The sequence below is a fragment of the Euprymna scolopes genome, chromosome 33, assembly GCF_053919585.1.
Source record: "Euprymna scolopes isolate OS-2025 chromosome 33, ASM5391958v1, whole genome shotgun sequence".
NCBI classification, from domain to species: Eukaryota; Metazoa; Mollusca; class Cephalopoda; order Sepiida; family Sepiolidae; genus Euprymna; species Euprymna scolopes.
In genome coordinates, this window is record NC_136514.1 from 43,667,404 (window position 1) to 43,688,062 (window position 20,659).

General features: G+C 31.8%; 1 protein-coding gene across 34 annotated transcripts in view; it reads left to right on the forward strand.

Annotated features, from left to right (window-relative positions):
* LOC145258201 (uncharacterized) overlaps nt 1–20,659 on the forward strand; it is a 418,516-nt gene that overhangs the window by 192,685 nt on the left and 205,172 nt on the right. For 2 of the 34 annotated variants that reach the window (XM_080116133.1, XM_080116137.1), the window contains exon 1: nt 19,086–19,354. The exons of 26 other annotated variants lie outside the window; for them this stretch is intronic. Coding sequence is in view for 2 of the 8 variants with exons in the window: in XM_080116105.1 (XP_079972231.1) it covers nt 6,234–6,247 (14 nt within the window). In the remaining 6 variants the exon portion in view is untranslated. Of the gene's footprint in view, nt 1–6,153; nt 6,248–19,071; nt 19,355–20,659 lie in introns of those variants that run through there. 6 more of the 34 variants (XM_080116115.1, XM_080116124.1, XM_080116105.1 and 3 more) reach the window with 5 other exon arrangements.

Here is a 20,659-nt window from a genome sequence, read left to right on the forward strand (position 1 = left end):
TAATAAATATGAAATGGTTTGCTTTTTCCAATATTGGGTTCACACTTTTATCTGGACAGTGTTACATTTCTAGTTTAATATAGATATGTATAAATAGCTATTCCTTTGTGTATTATACAAAGTGAAGTAATTCATTCAGTATATATATTCAAGTGAATGCAAGCATTACGTGAAGCTGACTTGAAGTATTAGTATTCATTGCAAAAAAAAAAAAGAAAAATCAAGATGACTACTACTTTTTTTTTTCAATTGAATTTAATTCTAAAAGTTGTAGATATTTAATTCATTAATCGCTTTCGTTTAATCTCATTTTTCTTGTGATTTAAGGACATCTACACTTGACAGTGCATGATCCATTAATAACATTATTTAATCTTAGTAGTTAAAAAATCATGTCCCTAATGATGGAGGGTTGAACAGAGCTGAAAGGGACAAACAGACCAAATATCAAGGTCTCATGTATGATATGAGAAAAAAACTGGAATCTTAGAAAGATATCAATTATACCAGTTATTATAGGTGCCACAGAGCTTATGAAGAAGAACCTGAAGTCCTACCTAACTAATATTCCTGGTGAACCAAGTACAAAAGAGATCCAGACGATTGCACTTAAGGGAACAACAAGGATACTAAAAAGAGCTCTTGGCTGGTTTCAATAAAAAGCAGGGCAATGTTGGCAGCTGGTTTGGCTGCCCCATACCCAACGTTACAATCTTCAAAGGAAGAAAATTAAAAAAAAAAAAAAAAAAAAATGAAAATTCATAACTGCCATTTGTTATCACATAATATATAGAAATGTGTAAATCTTAAAGAATGGTCACCCGTCGATTTTGGGGACTGAGTAAAGTATGATTCGTCAGCCTTTAACGAATTGGAATGTATAGTTAAACAGTGATCATTAACTAAGTCCTCTTTTAAGTGCTAATTAGACTGGATACTTAGTACGAATCAATTGCTGTAGATTTGTCATGTTATAGCGACCCCAGTAGTTTCTTTCTGAAATTTCTTCTTTTTTTTTTTTTTAAAAACTATGTTGATTTTTATTTGTATTGATTATTGATAATGTGGTTGGCCACTGTTTCATAGTCAATATCGAAATAACTGTATTTATTAATATTTCATATTCTAAATATATATATGAAGAAATCCCACAAAATATATGAATAAATGGAAAAGGCCTATGGGCCTAAACAATGTTACAAATCAACTGGTATGGTGGGATTTTATATTTCATCTTTATTTTCAAATGACGTCATCAGAAAGGAGTGACAACAATATTATTTCAAAATTTGGTGTCTTTACTAAACAGGCATGCTTTAAGAACATTACTTTTTACTACCTATTTATTGAAAAGAAAAATGAGTTGGAATACAAACCAAACTGTCTCCAGGCTTTGGGCGTCTTGAATCTAACATGGAGAACATATGACTTACCCAACGAACCTGACATCTGCAGCATGATGAACACTGACGGGAGACTTGAGCGCACTAACACCTGGTTCAGTTTCTTGGCATGTCTGACATATACGATCCAAGTTTTAAGGCATACATGGGATTTATAATAATCACAGCTCTGTATACTTGAAGTCTGGTTTGCAGCCGAATTCCTTCATGCTCCCACACAGTGGATCGGAAACATCTGAAGGCTATTCTGCAGTTGACTTCATCGTCTATGTATAATGCTCTAGACAGAGTACTGCTCAAGTAGATGTATCACTGATCATCACAAGTGTCTTCAGCTTTCGATTTTGGTGATACCATGAAACTGCAGTAAATTGTTTAAACTAAATATATTTTGTTATCATTAATGATATAGCTCTATCCAATAGGATATTGAGTACTTTATTTGTCCAGGATGTCCTATCATAATTCCATTCTGTTCTAACTTTGAGACGAATCTCATCACATTAAGGTTTTCTTTATTTATTTCAAGTCTTGTGGACTAAATTACGCGTTTATTTAATGATATTAATCACAAAAATGACTGTCAATAAAAAAGCAGCATAATACATAATATACTGTCATAAATAAATTTCAATATTAAATATATAACAAGTTCCCCCATATTGACGTACTTGGAAGAGATTATTATTATTACATTATTGGTAAAATGTATTAGCACAGCTTGGAGAATTCATTTTTTTGTGATATATATACTAGTTGTATCTACTCAGCACTGCCTGGGCAGAAAAGAAAGAATGATGTTTTTCATGAAAAAAATGGTAATTTTAGCGACTTGTATTTTGTAATCAAATTATTTTGTAAAGCAGAAATTTTAAGACCTTTCATTTAATGCTTAAAAATGTAACATGTTTTTAGATATTTCGTTTTTGTAGAAATCTAGGAAAATAACTCGTAACTCTTTAATGTATCAGAATATGTGGTGAGTCGGGAAAAAATTTTCCACTCTAAAAGTTTGTTTCCAGCACAAGTATTTTCGATTAAAAAAAAACTGATGCAAAATATATTGCTGCCAATAACATAGTGAAAGAAAAAAAAACCCAGTTCGAATCAAGTATCAATCTGTCAAATGGATTGCTATTTATGTCTGATGTTAAAAAAATGTTGATAACTTTATATGTTAGATCTGAGCATGTGAATTAAGGTGACCAATGCTTAGATGCTTTAGTCTCCATTCTAAGTTTAAACTGGGACCACGTTTGGAAGAGGCTACAAAAGTTCAAACCAATAAACCCCTAATTTCCTAAAACTCTAATTTACCACCCCCTACTCTATACACCTTTTCAAAATAGTACATATTTTACCTATTCAATGAAGTCATAGCTTTGAAGAAATGCCCCCACTCCACCCACATACACACACATTAGAGCATAGGAGTTGATGTGAGCGTTATTGCAAGAATTATGAGTGAATGGGGAAAGTTTAGGAAACTTCTGCCAGCATTACCACGAAGAAAAGAATCTATCAGGCATGTCTGTGTAGTGTGATAATGTATGCAAGTGGAATCTGGCCAGTGAGGATTTAGGACATCTGTTGCGTGGAGAGAAATAAGATGAGAATGATATGATGGATGTGTAATGTGAAGGTTGAAGCCAGGCTTAGATCTAATGATCTTGGAGAAAGATTAAATTTGTGTTGTATAGAGAGATGTGTGCAGAACAGAAGACTTTGTTGGTTTAGTCACACCGAAAAAATGGATGAGAGTTCTTGGGATATAGCAGGGATAGTGAAAGATCGATGAAATATGGGAGGAGTGATAAGGATGAATTTGAAAGAGAGGGATCAATAAAGGCCTAGTCAGAGACAGGTCAGTTTGAAAGTCAGTTTCTAAAACTGTTCAACTCATGTTAGAATGTAAAACAGACGTTAAATCAAACATGATATATATATATATGTGTGTGTGTGTGTGTATATATATATTATGCATGTAATATTTAATAATAAAAATAAATACCTCCAATGAAAAAAGGGACAACTAATTCATATATATATATATATATATATATATATATATATATATATATATATATATATATATATATATATGTGACTACTTCATTTAATCACATGAATTAATATACGAAAGTATTATTTTATGCGTAAACTTGAAGTATTTACTTCAACAGTGCTCAATACATAGGTAGAGCTAGGTAGTAAGTTATAAAAATATATATATGGCAATTAAGCTACACAGAATATTCCGCGTTTCATTCACGCTCGGATTCGTCAGGCTTATGCGAAGAGTTGTGGTTGTCTCACATTTTTATATACGCACATTCTATTGAACACTAGCAAACAAATACTGAGAACTCAAAGAAAGTGGATGCTCGCTGGTAGTCGAATGGAAAATAGCAAGACAAGCAAACACATGTAGATTATGCCTTCATGAAAAAATTTTCTATCCTATACTTTAAAGAACCCCAACATCTATTAAATTGTAGGAGAGAAATAGCGAACAACTGTGTACACGGGATAAACTTTACTCTAGGATAGTGATACAAAATAAATTTTAAAATTAACAATAACAATAGAAAATAAATAAGCATACATATACAGAAATTATCATACATATATATATGATATATATATATATATATATAAACTAACATAATAATAATAAAAAAAACGAACTCAAATTTAACTACATCTAGGTTTAAAATAGGTCAAATCACTAGATATCTATGCTTCCCGTTAAAAAAGCACACACAAAGGAAGGGGTGAACCCAAGGTCAACTGGGCCTTTGTCCTGTAAGTGCCTGTCCATTGGCTGATTAGGAAGGGAGCGGTGGAAACTAGGAATCTTATTGGCTAACTAAAAACTCAATAGAATGTGCATATATAAAAACGTGAGACAACCACAACTCTTCGTATAAGCCTGACAAATCCGAGCGTGGATGAAACGCGGAATATTCTGTGTAGCTTAATTGCCATATATATTTTTATAACTTACTTACTGCTATATAATACGTTATGGTATTAGAAAAAACGTTTCGAAGTTGTTAATATCGCTATAAAACACCAACAACAACAAATCATATATATATGAACCGCCCCCTTAAGTAAACACTTCATCAAATCTCCACACTAACGTAATGTACTTGCAATAACCCTTATCCGGGCCTTGATAAGTGGTGATCACTGTGTAAAATATATATATATATATATATATATATATAATATATATATATACACACACACATACACAGAGTAGAAACCCGGGATACGGTGACTCTAGGCTATGTTTTTTCAGGTTACAGTGTGGAATACGATGTTTTTCCGTTTCTGCTTATGGTATTTGCCCCGCCTTATGGTGTTATTTATGATTTTATTTGATTATATACTGTACTGTATTTTGTTATTAATTTTTTATGCCGTATTTCGGGGTTCTAATGTATAATATATAAAAAAAATCTGACCCGATGGGACACTGACTGAGCTTGGATTAGATTATTAAGAGGTTCATAAATGGTTGAGCCCACATTGCAACAGGAAGAGGGTTGTTTTTAATTTACTATGTAGAATTATATCGCAACCTGTAAATTAACTTGAAAAAAACTGAAAATACGCTTTTCATCTAAAATGTTAATATTCTATTCACAATAAAGTGTTTGTGTAAATAGAGCTATGTTTTATAATAAAATGAAAACACTAAGCGAATTAGAACACACTAAGAACGAATAGTTAATTAATGAGATGTTCTTTTGCAAAGTAATTTTCCCATATGTTAACTATAGTATGTCGATTATCAGTATTTTAGAAACCTAATGTTTTTCTATTTTAAATATACATTTGGCTTTTAATCTCTCTGTGAATGCCATAAATCTTTTTTTTTTTTTCCAACCTTCGGGGGAGGGGGGGGGGGCTCACAACCACTAAAAACTGAGTTTGGTTATGTAGCCATTTAAAATATAACTTCCGTACAGACTATTCCCCTTCCCTCGATGTCTCATTTTTAAAGATATTAATGGTTTTGTTTTCTTTTTATTTTGTTTTAAGTGAATTGTCCTTTTTTGCTCTTCCCTGCCGCTTATTGGGACTATTTTCATTCCTTTTATTTCTTTTTATTCTATTGCTCTCTTTACGACATACCTTCGTGAACGATGGTGCAATTAAGTTGTGGGCTTCAATGCCCCTAGGGGAGTAATTAGGCTTGGTCACTTCTTTGAAAGCAAGCAACTCCCTTTTACCCAGTATGACCAACACACAAGGTAAGGCAAGTCCAGCTGGCCTTAACCATGTGTGTCTGTGTATATCCGCCTGGTCTGACTGTGCACCCCCCCCTTTCTCTCTCTCTCGCTCTTGCATGGCTGGAATCCTTTTTCTCCTAGACCTGCTGTTTTGTTTGTGTGCTTTTCTGCTAATTATAGACCTTAGTACTACAAGTTCGCAATCTGCCAGCCACAGCAGGTGGGGTAGAGGGAGGCCCTGCTTTTTTTTTTTTTGCTGAACCACCTTCCAACCACCCTACTATAGTGGGTTGAGGGTCTCCACCTACTACCCATCACGGTAGATGGGTGGGGTTGTGGGCTAACAACTTCCACAGGTGATCATAGTAATCCTCTTTCTTTTTTTTTTTTTTTTTTTTTTTTTGAGCTTTGATGACAAATAATCTCAAATGAGGCAACATCAGATTCACACTTTCATTCTGTCGCTTTTTTTTTTTTTTTTTTTTTTCTTCACCCAACCCTCACAATCACATCTTTCACTTTTCATGTGGAAGGTTACTTCCTTCTTCTGCTGCTGGTCTCTAGCGTGTTTTTACAGAAAAAACTTATGGATGAATCAGGGTAGGCTACTGTAATACATTTCTCATTTTTTTTAAATCAAAATTCTGTGTTTATTGATTGATTTATTTATTACTAATAGGGTTACCCGGCGTTGCCCGGGACATATAAAACAAATAGAAATGCAGTTGCATTTGAACACACCTGCTATTCTAAGATATTGAGCACATTTTGTTAACTATCTATCCCGAGCAAACTGAGTAGATTTTTTTAGATAAAATAATATAACAAAACATATTGTTTTTCCTGGGTAACATGGCATTTAAACATACTTGCTCTGCCTGGGATATTGAACACTCTTTTATTATCCTATGTGACTTACCAGACATGATATTGTACCATTACTCTTATGTTCCCCAAAATAATATAACAAAATACAGTGACATTGTTTTTCCTTGCTCTATCCAGACTATTGACCACTTTGGATTGACTAACTTATTCTCTTTATCACATGTGATACTGCGTTACTATTTTGGCATCCCTTATATGAATCAATAATCCTATTTAAAATTTTGATGGAACAAAAATATTTCTTTTATTATTTGAGAACTGAATGTTGTGTTTTTCTCTCTTGTTTGTCCAACACACACTAGCATGTAAAACAAACGCTAAATACAAGTGCTGGGATTAAGTTATGTTTGAAATTTCTTTTATTTTAATTGTTCTTGCAATTAATTCAAGTGACCCATTGCTTGCAAAATTTTTATGTATATCATAAATTCAAAATATTAATGTAAAACATATTGGGGGATATTTTTAAGATTGTTCCGTACTAGCTTATTAATAGGGTTGATATTCCATAAAACCATCAATACCAATCATAAATGCTTCATATATGATTAGAGCTTACAAGCAAGCTACGCGTATATGTTTGTATTTCTATCGGGTTAAAAAATCTAATCTTTAATAAATCTTTCTTGCTAATGACAAGGAGGAAAATTTAAAAAAAACAAAAAAAAACTTCCATATTTAAAGTAAATTCAGACCACGCTATGTCTGCTTCTTCCTATCTGTTTTTTTTTTTTTTTTTTTTTTTTTTTTAATAAATATAATTGAAAACAATTATCAGAAATGAAGAAATTTTAATCTACATTTTAGAGTAGACATTTTATGCAGCCAACTTTTTCAAATTATTTTTATTTCTGATCCACTGCGATCAAAGTTACTGTGTTTGGATTTATTTTATTTATTATTTTCAAAAATGATTTAAATGTTGTACTCAGTCAGTATACTAGACTAAATTGCCTCTGTTTAGCAATTTAGTGACCCCCCCAATCTCCCCTCCCCGACCCCCCTCCCAAAAAAACAAACATTTTCTTTTATATTTTTTCACCTATACTGATTTAATCATTTCATATAAAATGAAAAGGGTTGCTTCTTTGATATGGCAGGGTTTCATGCAAATATTCATGTTTTTCTAGGTTGAAATGCACAAATATGCCATAATACTTGACTTTAATTGTAAACGTTAATTCAAGCTGGAAAATATATATATATATATATATATATATATATATATTCCGGTACAACTGATTCTGATTCCTTTAAAATCTTGAAATATAAATATTTAACTATAGTTTTTTACCGTAAAAATCCCATTTAATATATGCATATATTTTCGAAAATGCAAACGATCACTTTTAGGGTAAATTTGTAGATGTCAGCTTTACTGATAGTTTAAAAGCAATAAATATTCCTCATTTTATCATTGTTAATTAAGTTTTAAACAAACAAACAAACAAAAATTAAAGAATCGTTTTTGGAATTGAAAAATAGGCACAAGTTTTCCTATCCTGATACCCCCCCCCAAAAAAAATTTTTATTATGTATTATAAAGATTCTATGCGGATCGACCAAATCTTGCAATCGCAAGGTTCATTTTGGAGTCCCGATGATGAAACGTTAATGTCAAAACATTGGCTAATCTGCATAGACTCATTATAATATTTATATAATTTTATTTATAAAAGCTCTACTCATGTATTGTGTGATTTTGAATAAAATATTGATTTTTAGTTCACATTATTAATATAGTTAAGCATAATTGATGTGTGTGTGTGTGTGTGTGGAGCAAGCATAAACTTTTGTTTCACACCGTAGAAAGTGTTTATTATGTAAACTTAGCTTGCCATAAGTGCATGCACACACACAGGCACACATGGAAATATATATAAAGACACACAGATGTATGTGTGTCTTTATATTTGCTTACACATTTTCCTTATATTTGTGATGTATGTATAGAAGAATGATTCATAGGGTTAGGGTTGTTGAAATGCTGATGTCAATAAAGAAGTAAATGCATTATTCACTTGTATTTTAATTTTGCTTGTTATCTTTCTTCTCCTTTTTATCTAAAGTCAGCCATTATCTGAGTAAAAAAAAAAAAAAAAAAATGGAATCTCACCGAATCCATATTTTTCTTCTCCCACTTTTATTCGCCAGTCTCACTTCTTTTCAATTTTCAATTTATTTGTTTTCTAATTTTAATTTTTTCCCAGTTTTATCCTTCTTACACATTTCTCGTATCCTTTCTCCTTACAGTTCTTCAGAGATTTTTTTCCCCTCTCTTTCATCAAATACCAAACTTATGAACATTTTTCATTTTTCTTATGTCGGCATTGTTTTTAATATTTTATTTTTCTAGCAGAAAATAATTTACTTTATAATTTTTTTTTTTCCTTTTTGTTTACACTTTTTTTTTTCAATTCCATTTATTTACTCATATTTTAATCTTGGAATTTCAGAATTTTTATTATTTGCATTCGGATATTTATTTTCTCCCAGATTCATTTTTTTTCTTTCAAATCTTATAGACAGATCACGTCGTACTAAATCATTACTAAATCAAATGTCTGGTCTACAGATTTATCCAGGACTCTGGAGCCAGTAGCACAAAGGTTTAACTCTGGCTTCAATTCTGACTCCTGAAATTTTAAAAGGTTTGACCTCAGCTTAAAGAATCTTCTAATCTAATTCTACTCTTGATATATAAGTTATATTATTTATAGAGTTTAATTTTTTTTTTTTTTGATGGGCATATTTTTCAACATTGTGTGAATTCAACATTTTCTATTATTTGTAATGCACACAATCTAAAATTACATTTTTCCTAAAATGTGATGAAGATAGTCAGTAGCTCAGACACTCGGTTTGAATTCTGATTCTCACCCCTGAAAAATTTAAAACTTTCACTCAAAGCTCTTATTCCGACTTCAGCTCGATAGCTATGGATTTAACCAGTTTTAAATGCAGAAAATGGATAGACAACACAGTTGAACAAAAAACTGTCCTTGTAATACAAGAATTGGACACATCTTCAGTATTAACTGTAACCAACTCTGTTTCAAACACTTTTTATAAAACAATTTTTCACCAGTTTACTTAATTTTTTTTACATTTAACATCAAGTATCTACATTTCCTTTCTTTTTAAATAAAAATATTTTTTAAAAACATTTAAGTTAAGATTTTTAAATAAAATAAATATTTTTTTAAACTTTTAAGTTAAGAAGCTAAGAGCCAGATTTTCCAAATCAGAAACGGTCCACTTGATTATGTGATGAATGCCAGAAAAGGTGAATCTAGTTATATACGGTCAGCTTGTATGCAGATGAATAAGAGAAAAATCTGAATATTAATGAAGCGAGAAATAGGATTTTTCATTTAAAAAAATATTTGATTAATAGTAAATTAAAAAAAAAAAACCAATAATTTGGTGTGTAATTATCAAAGCACCCCCCCTCTATACACACAAAGGGTTGTCTTATAAATCCGTTAATAATAAGAAAAATACTTTTAATGTTAAATATGAAAACCTATTGCAAAAATAGAAAATATTAATTTTATTTGTTGGTGGATAATTTACACGATTACAGTAATAACCCTGTTCCAGTGAAAAAGTTGCATTCCTTTTTATTTCTTCTTTTAATAAGGGAGGTAACTCCAAGTATATTTTACTTTTGCTCAGAGATGTAATTAGGTTTATCTACCCCCCCCCCCCTTTTTTTTTGTTTATCAGCATTTTTTGTATGATGGCAAATTTAATTTTTTGAGTCAGAAAAGTAATTGTATTTTCCAGTTTATGTTAACAGCACTTTTAAAAGAATTACATTTTGGAGAGAATTTCATGAATATTCATGTTTTTTTGTTTACATATTCAGATAATTTTCCTCATTTTGGTTGTTGCCATTTTATTATTATCAGTTCTGTGATATTCATAATTTTTTCCTGACTGTATCCTCAGGGATCACTTAATTGCTTTCAACACTTCATCCTCCATTCAATGATAAAGATTGATATGCATTTATTAATAGATAAAATGGAACTCATACAGTTTGAGGCCTGACATATAGCTGGCAGCACTAATAAAAATGCATGTGATTTTTGAATGGCACATGTCAAAATTCAAGCTCAATCGAATTATTAGTTTGCAAATTACACTTATTTAAGTGAAACTACTGTTACAAATATTATAACTAATAGAAAAATCTGAATTTTGTATGTTGGTAAAGCATTGCTTTCTGATGAGAAAAATACTATTCAAGCAAAGCAATAGTTTAAATGCTATTCAAACTCTTAATAACGGTTAAGAGATGGTAAACTGACTTTAAATGTTGTGCAGACGCAAATGATGCTGAATGGTTGGGATCCCCAAATTGTTCTGTTCTAGAAAACATTAAAATAGTCCCCCCCCCACACACAAAAAAAAAACGAAAGCAGAGGAGTTGGAGATATTAAAGTAGTGTATTCATCATTTTGCATGAACAGTTGTTGAGCAAGCTGCGTTGACTTAATCAGAATATTTGCAATTGATTCAATGCAACAGAAATGAATTTTTGTATTGATTTGATTTGACAACGGATTTGACAACTGATGAAACCTTGAATCATCACTTCAGAGTTAAATCAGTCTATCAGCTGGTGAAAGCTCTTTAATGAAACCAAATATGCAAACATCAGCAGGCAAGGTTTTGGTCTTTAGGCTGCACAAGGTATTTTGTTCAGTAACTACCATGAGAAAGGAATAGCCATCAATAGTTATTATTATATAACATTTGTGCATTTGAAGGAAGAAATTGCTTTGAAAAAAAGGCTAAAAATAAAGAAAAAAGGGTGCATTCATCAAGACCATGGATCGTGCCATAAGTCACCGTAATGATAACCAAACTACATGAACTGCACTTCAAATTGTTTCTGAACCAAACATATTCTTCAGATCTGTCCCAGCGATTAATAGCTGTTTATAAATCTCAAAAGAATGCTCCAAAGAAAGCGATTTGATGCAATAAAGTGGTATTGGAAGCTGGGGCATTTTTTTTCAATTCTACAAGACATTCAATTGTTAGAAAAGCATTAGAATCCGTGTGTCACACTAGAAAGAGACCATGTTGGAATTTTGTCCCCCAAAAGTTGTTTTATTAGTTAATGCTACAACTTATTGAGCAATGAGTTAGGTATAAATCCGTTTTGTTACACAAAGTTAGAACGTAAGAATTTGCCTTTTCCTAACATGCAAGAAAGCAAATTGCAAGTCAGAAAGAAATCCTCGACTCTAAAAAAAAAAAAAAAAAAAAAAAAATGAAAAGTTGATGATTTTTTTTCTTTATCATAATAATATGATAATTTATGCACGACAAAATTGAATTATTGGCGCAATTTTATGATTTTGTTTTATATCAGATTTTTCTAATTTTTAGACTAGGAAGTGTAGTATCTGCTAACCAAGTTTTGTTGTTTCTTTATTCCCCCATTCCCTTACAAATCAAATGTTATCACTGTAAATAAGTCAAAACCTTTTGAAATTTGGGTTTATCTTAAGCAGGACAGCCTCTGGAGGGAATGTCGTATTGTGGTGACCGAAATATTTCTAATTAAGAGCAGGAAAGACCAAGGATGACCAACGACACTCATTATCCCCACACGTTTGAATGGCCTTGTGCCTAATTTGTTCATTATGTATTTTCATATTTTATGCAAATAAATATTTCAAAGTGTAGTATTTGTTCTGTCCTCCGTCAGAGAAAGAGAAATCCTTCTGAATCGAGGGAATTTTTATTTTGTCTTAATCCAGAGTTCTCATTTTGTGGGAGCTGTGCTATCATTGTGTCTTATTTTGCTCTCATTGTGAGGCAGTTAAATATTTTATTGATGCTTCCTGTGTCTCCTCACACCAACACTTGTGCACGGCCGCTTTGTTGAGTACCCCCCCCCAACCCCGAAATACCCCAACTATTTTCATGCCTCCATTTTTGTCGTCTTTTTCATTTTGCATCCATAGTTAAAATTTCTGCTTATTTTCATCTCTTTCTGAAAGAGGGAGGGATATCTTTATTTTTTCAATCCCTTCATTTTAATTTATTTTTAGCTTCAACCTCTGGAATCAATTTCAACCATTCCCTTCCCCGACCCCCACCCGCCCTTAATCCTGACTGACTGCTCCAAGAATTACACATGCATTCTATGATGTTAGATTATTTCTATTCAGTTTCTATTTCAAACTTTACCCTCCCTCTGTCCTTGTGTGTGTGTGTTTCAATTTTTATTTACCTTCCTAGCCTTTTTTTTTTCTATTCATAACTGCCATTTTCATACTTTTACTTTTTATTAAAATTTATTTTTTTTAAATTCATATTTCTGGATTATTTATTTAAAAAGAAATAAAAAATCAATATTTATTTTTGGGAAATGGAATTAGTTGGTCTGATTTATGATTTATCTGAAAAAATCTTTGCTACCACTAAAAAGTGAACCCTAAAAAAATGAAATAAAAGAATGAGATGAATGAATAAATTAAAAAAAACAAAACTTTTTCAATGATATATTAAGCATCATAGACAGTTTTTGGGGCCATTTTTCATTAAATATTTTTTATTCTACATTCTTTTTAATTAATTTATCCCCCCCCCTTCTCCCCTCCCCCCCCCCTCTCATATACTTGTATATTTATTTCATATCTCACTTTGGTTAATTAATTTTCAATCTTAGACCCCCTCTTTATTTAGATATTAGATAAACCAATGTGTATAACTTTATCTCTCTCTCTCTCTCTCTCTCTCTCTCTCTCTCTCTCTCTCTCCTTATGTTCTTTTTTACTATTCTTTAATAAAATGAACAAAATATATTTAGAAGTTTCCATTTTGCCCATGTATGCATACATGTCTATGAGAGTCATTTCTGTGTCTGTATGTCTGTCCATCACACTGTTTTTTTTTTTTTTTTTCAATAATTCTGAATATTTTCAAATCTATATTGAATCAAGCTTTATGAAAATTAGTGTGTCGATTGTGATGATTGGTCTGTCACCAATTGGTACTGGATTGATTTTTTTAAATCATGTAAAACCCAACATTTTCGTTGGTCTGTTATACTAGTGTTTTTGTGTCATTCTCTATTTTACCTTCGTGCATGTCTTTTCTCATTTCTTTCCTGACTATCAAATATATTATCGTCATAAACTAATGTTGAGATGATTAAGCGAGCATCGAAAAAATCGGAACTTTTGGGGATATCGGAATCAGAAAAAATTGTGCTTAATATCTGATGCCAAAAACGATTCTATTGTTTATACGTGTTTCTTTTTATTTAAAACTTAATTTTCCAGGATGTCTATTGATAATGAAATGATAAGTATTAATTGATTATATACTACCAATAAAATCTGTAGGTCATCTCTACAAGTGTATTTATTCGTTTTCAAAAATATATGCACATATTTCATAGATTTTGTAGTAATCCCCCCCCCCCCCAAAAAAAAAACTTTATTTATAAATTTAAAAAAATCAGAATATGGAGTTGTATCGGGTCATGAATTTAGAACAGACTCATTAATTGTATCGGAATCAAGAAAAATATTAGAATCGTCCCATCACTATTATAAGCATATGCAATTCTTTCTCATAACTTATTTCATTTTGGAATGGGGAAACTTCGAAAGAGAATTAGAATTGCAGAGCACATGCCTGCCTCTAAGGCATGCATTTGTGTGAACACCCACATTTTATAACAGGCACACACAAAGGAGGGGGAATGCGTGCATACTAGGCTTACAAAATAAAATTATTTAATATAAAAAAAAAAAAATTAATTGTATACTTGATTATTAATAAAATTATGTGATAATTTCATGTAAGTCTGTGTGTCGTGTCCACATGACTTTCATAACTATACATTGCATTTTTTTAAATTTATTATTAGTCAAATATTTATTGGAATTAAAACTGCAGTGGCATAAAATAAAACTAGATAATGTTGAAGAAATTTTATTATAAAATTAAATCCACTAAAATGCATTTCGATTTCTTAAGTACTCTCCTCTTTCATTTGCACATCATACTAAAATGCAGTTACTCTCCCCATCCCTACTATCTCCAATCAATCTCTCTATGAGACTGTCTGCTGATATTTTAAATATCGATTTTTCTAAACAAGAAAAACCTATATTTACTCGATTTTAGTTAGTTTTATAACAATTTGGTTCAATTAATAATTTAAAGACCAACCAATACTAGACTAATTAATTTTAATTTTTTTTAGGAAAATTAGATAATTTAGTAAAAAAAAAATAGTATAGTTAGAAAAAAAAAACATTGACAGTATTAATGAGATTTAAAGACATTCAATCGATTTTATTGCAAAAACGATTAAAAATATATAACATCCATGCCTCCATTGGATTACATTGGTCAGCACATATTTTGCAGCCCTGAAGCTAATAAGTGATTTTGGATAATTTGAATATGTTGAATCCAAAAATATACTCCATTTATTTATTTATTTATTTATTTTTTTTTATTCCTCACCAGGTCAGATTTTTATGTACAAGAAATGGAATTATTTCATTTTTAATGTTTTTTCATGAAACTTGAACAGCTATAAATTTCTGTTTCTTCACATTTAACAGATAATATCTCTCCTTTTCCTTTTAATCTATTTAATCTCATACCCCCCCCTTCAGAGAGTACTCATAATTTATCATAGCTTATATATCAACATTGTTTTTTTTTTTTTTTTTTTTTTTTTTTAGAACAGTTGTGTTTAAACTTTTCAAATTGACACAAGGAAAGTAACAAGTATTATACTTTTTTTTTTTTCTGCTCCCTCAAAACCATTGGCCCACCAAATGTAAATTTAATTCACTGCATCAATACTATGTGAGATCCCCATTACTTGTCCTGATCTTCCAACTATCACTTTAAAATATGCAAAATAAAATCTTTAAATCATCAAGTTTCAGTTTGTTTTCCACAAAAGTTAATTCACATACAAGAACACATGAGAGTTATGCAAAAATTTCTGGTTTGATTTGTGTCCATTTTCATTGCAGAACTTGTTTTAGGAATAAGAATTGTTCACCTGCAACTAATGAATTAAAGAGTTTTAAAAACAATTGTGGAATAAATTTACCAATTGGGATCTCAAAGGAAATCTACTGAAATGACTATATTCATTAACAATAAACAATATTATATTTTCAAAGATTAGAGGAATGCATAAGTTTTTTAGTTGAAAAAAAAAATGAAGGATGAAAAATTATGGAGGGTTTCTTACTAACTCGACTCTACGTTATAATTTAAAGAGAGTAGTAAATGGATTTTGGATTTACTTTTGGCAGCCTCGTAACTCTCGCTTCCATTATTTTGTTCTTTAGTCCTCATATTCCATGAGCAATGTTTCTGACAAAGAGGGAAGAATTGCTGTTTCTTGGGTCAGCATCTTTCATCTAACACTTATCATTGGCAAGCTTTTAACCTTGAAATAATATTCTTTTTTTTTTTAGCTCTTTACATCAAGTGGCTTTATACTTTGTCTGGAACAATTTCCATAAAAAAAATCAATATCTTTTCATTACATAACAGCAGGGGAATCACATAGAAAAATGTGCCTCAAATGCGTAAGAGCTGTTTATGCTAATTTAATCTCCTGATGAAAATATGTACGTGAATCTTTCAAACTATAGAATTTAACTTTTAATTCATATAAAGCTATCAGTTCTATTAGAAATAGTGAAAACTTGCTTAAAAGCCACATACAGTTCTTTAAATGAATTGAGTATCGTACAGCCGACATATAAAACAGATGAATTTCAAAAGCAATAAACCTTGACCTGACTGGGAAAAATTTTAGATTCAAATTCATCGCCTTGAAATTACTCATAATCGCTTACTTTTTTTCCAGACAGCAGAGGACAAAAAATTGTTGACCAGCATTATTGTCCTGAAAAGTGTAAATCCTTTTTCTTAGACAAAAAAGTGAAAATAATAAGCAAGGAACGAAAGTTCATTACAAATGAAACAAAACCAATGAAGGTATCTGCTGGTTTCAACTAATGAGATACTAGAAAGGAGACAGATGATGTAGACGAATAGTATTGTACATCGTCTTTTATGGTCCATCACGCGACAGTGATAAAAATAATGGCCCTTGCCAATGTCACAAAACCGTATCTCTGAGATCCATTGATAAAACGTAGGTCTACATCTAGGAGTTTCCATGGAACATACAAAAGTGATGATCGAAAACGGTGTGCAGTAGTGGGTGGGAGCAAAGGTCATTATTGGATAAAAACATAGAAAGGATGATTTTTTTTCTTTCATTTTAACTATATTTTTCATATGAAATATGAATGATAATTTTTAATCAGTTTTAATATTGTTATCACTTAACTCTTAAAATACAAAACCAACTTAAGCTTACATTCCACTTCTTTTGAAACTCTTTATGATTTTAAATTTGGAAACTTATGAAAACTTAAAATTTATTAAATAAATGTTAGAAATTTCACTTGGAGAATTACAAAGTAATCTCCATGGATTAGATTAAGGGGGGGAGGTCATCATCATCACATGAATCCAAAGATTAGAGTGTTGACATTGGTTTCCATCCATAATTATCTAATCAGAATTCTTTCTAGAAAGACATTGCCTACTTACAGGAGGGACCACATGAAGGTTGCCAACATCCTGAATGAAAGTGATTTTGTGGAACGAACTGGATTCGAACTTGGAGCACTCAGGTCATCAGTCTGTGTTGTTAACCTCTTGACTGCCGTCACTTCCCAGGGGGGACAGTGATCTTTAAATACTGATGGTTGGGGGGGGGGCTTACTTTGCAAAGAAAGATACAGTAAGCACACTAGCAAATGTCTGCACACACCGAAAGGAAAATAATGTGCAGTATTGCTTTCCACTCATGCACGTATTCTGATGGAAATTAATGTAAACATATATCCTACATATATTGACAGACATAAGAATCCAGAGAGGAATTTTCCAGGGAGACTATCATCATTACTTTTATCTTTTTTAATTTTATTAGCCATGGTACCATTCAACATATTTAGCAGGTACAATGCCCCAAATAAAATATGGACGACATGAAACAATTTGTAAGAAAGAAAAAGGAATTAGCAAATAACAACCAGAATCTTTAGCTATGACTTTCAAATGGAATTCATAATGGAAAAATGTGCACTACTAGAGGTAAAAAAGAGAAAACTTGAAACAGTGGTGGGCCTAGATTTATTCAGTTGGCACAAGTATCAGTGATTGCTCACTAACAATAACAAATGGTGATTCCTGGAGTCTGAGTGACAATTTTACCCAAATTTACAGCACTCCCTGCCTCTTTCAATAACCATTACAAATCATTTTGCATTATTTCAACAATCGTTTAACATTGATTTCTAACTAGCAATGATCGTTGGTCTTTTCTGGAATTTGAGGGGCAATAAGCTTCCCTAAAAGTCCAATATTCTCTGTACACTACCAGTAGAAGTTTGGTTAGTGCCCTTCCTCATCAGTCTTTCTATCCGGCTTCACTTCCTCGTCATCCTTATCATAACGGTTCTACTTTTGATAGTATTGATGTATCCTATTTACCAAATGTGTCACAGGCTACCAAACGTGCTAATATTCTTCATATATTAAACATATGTATTTCTATCTATCTATCTATCTATATATTTTATTTATGCCCCCCCCCCCCTCATGTTTCATTTTACTTCAAAGTTCTCAGAAACCAAAGGACTCCTTTCTTGGGATTAACACTTGATCTCTATATGAGATACATGCATATTCAAATGTTCCGTTAAAGTTCCCCTTTATCTCTCAAACACTGAGTTAGTAAAGAGGTTCGAAACAAAATTTTCCTCTTTTTAATGAACCATTTTAATGTTATAGTATATCTTCTTGTGGTGTCTTGGTCTTACTGGATTTAAGGACAGGAATTCATCTAGTCTGGTGGATTATCTAGCTTCCTGTTGTTACCTGAGGTGGCATCACTTGGAGAAGATGCATCATTGGTTATGGGTTATTCATACTGAGATCTTATTTGGGCCGCAAATACTATGTTGAATATTTAGTCACGGTTAACTTGTAGGGAAAAATACCCTTGTGCCAGGTTGACCTGACAAACCTCTGTAAAGAGAGATCTTAGATACTCGAGGACAGTGTCTAGTAGGCGTTCAAGTTATCTCCTAGTAAGCGTTCAAGTTCTTTCCAATAGACATTCAAATTCTCTATGTTGGCAATTGCTAGGAGTGTGTGTGTGTGTGAGGGCGGTATTTCTGGTAGCCCCTTCCTTTGTGTGTGTGTTTTCAAAGCATATGAGTTAAGTCCTATTTAAGTGAAATCAATGTCTCTACTTTTTTACTCAATTCTAATTTCATTTTCATTTTTCCTTGCTGATGCCGACAAAACAATACCAGCCAGCTGATTAGGTGTAGTTTGTCGTGGCACATCTACAAGACAGACACACGTACACATTTGCCCTGCTTGCACACACTCGTTTTCTGAGTGTCTGGGAGTGTCTGTTGTGGAAGGGGGGAGGCGTAGGAGGGGCGGCAGCAGGAGCAGCAGAGTCTTGGGGAGTGCTGCAAAACAACTACACCCAACAAACCGACCCCCCCCCACCTCACATGGGCAGAGTGAGAGAGAGACAAACAAAAAGAGCAGAATATCAGTTGGGACTGCGACGCACTCACATAGCAGACCACCTTATTCTTGTTCTGGCATTAACCTGGTCTACCACTTTCTTCTCCGCTGGCTTCCTACACACAGATTCTTCGTACTTTTATTACAGATTTGGATGGACGTCTAACAGCAATTTTAGGGGCAAGTGAACATTTGCATGTATTTGTTTTGATTTTCTGTTTTCTTGCTTTGCATCTGAATCTCATATTAATATATGCTCTTCTTCACGTGAACGAACGTGAGATGAATTTTCCCTAATTTTTCTTTTCAATCATCCGCTTTTATTAAGCTCAATCGGAAGTTTCGATATTTCACCAATTCGATAAAGGTTTTCAATTTCCATTCACTCAAACTCAAATCAAATCATTTCTTGTCGGTTTTTATTTTTATCATAATAGATGTTACTTTTCTCATGTACCTTACCTTCAATAGTTTTCAATATTTCACTCACTGACAACTATCAGGGCTAGCGCTCATTCCCACTTACTCGACCGACGACCCCCCCCCCACCCCATGGAAGCCGCAACTATGAAATTTGATCTTTTGTAAACAAACCAATGTTCTTTGAAACATTTAGATGTTTCGATTTAAAACAAATGTTCAATTTTTATTCAATAAATTAGATATCTTATAAAGAGGAGCAATTTTTCAACATCACCATGACTTTTGGAATAAAATTGAAGTTTGATTGAAGTTTGGCCAGATTAACAGATCGCTGCTGAAATCATATTTTAGGAGTTCCCTCAGCAGATTGAGGCTCGAATTCATTGTGACCAGGCGTTCTGGGGTCTTCGTGATTTTATATTACTACTTTTTATTCTTATTTTATCGCTTTTGTTTTTTCTTCTTTTTAAATTTTATTTAGTTTATTGGAGAAGAAAATGACAGTTTGTGTATAATATAATTATTAGTTGAAAACCGTGTATGCATAAAATATATAATACGTGTAAGTGTTATATATATATATAATTCAAGTATTTCTCTTCAAAAATAAATTTCTTCACATTTGACAAACAGAAAAAAATCTCATGAAAAACAAACGCATGTAAAATCATGGGTTATACTTTTAATATTTTGTGCATTTATCTGCTCTATATTAAAAAATGTATCACAGATAATATGTATTTATATGCAAAGAGTACATGTAATCGTTGAATTCAATTATTGGGAAAGGTAAGCTAGTGAATATATAGATGTGTGTGTGTGTATATATATATATATATACCGTAGGAAGAAGAGATACGAAGGATATATAGTATTTATGTTTTAAATGATCTAGGAAATAAACATCTCAACACAAGACTTGTAATTAATAATAGAACAGAATCTAAATAACAGATACCAAAGTGATAATTCAGTAGAGATAATTTTAGTTGATAGAAAATTAATATTTTACCAAAAATAAAATAAATCAATTGAATTTAGACAATTCCTGAGAACACTACC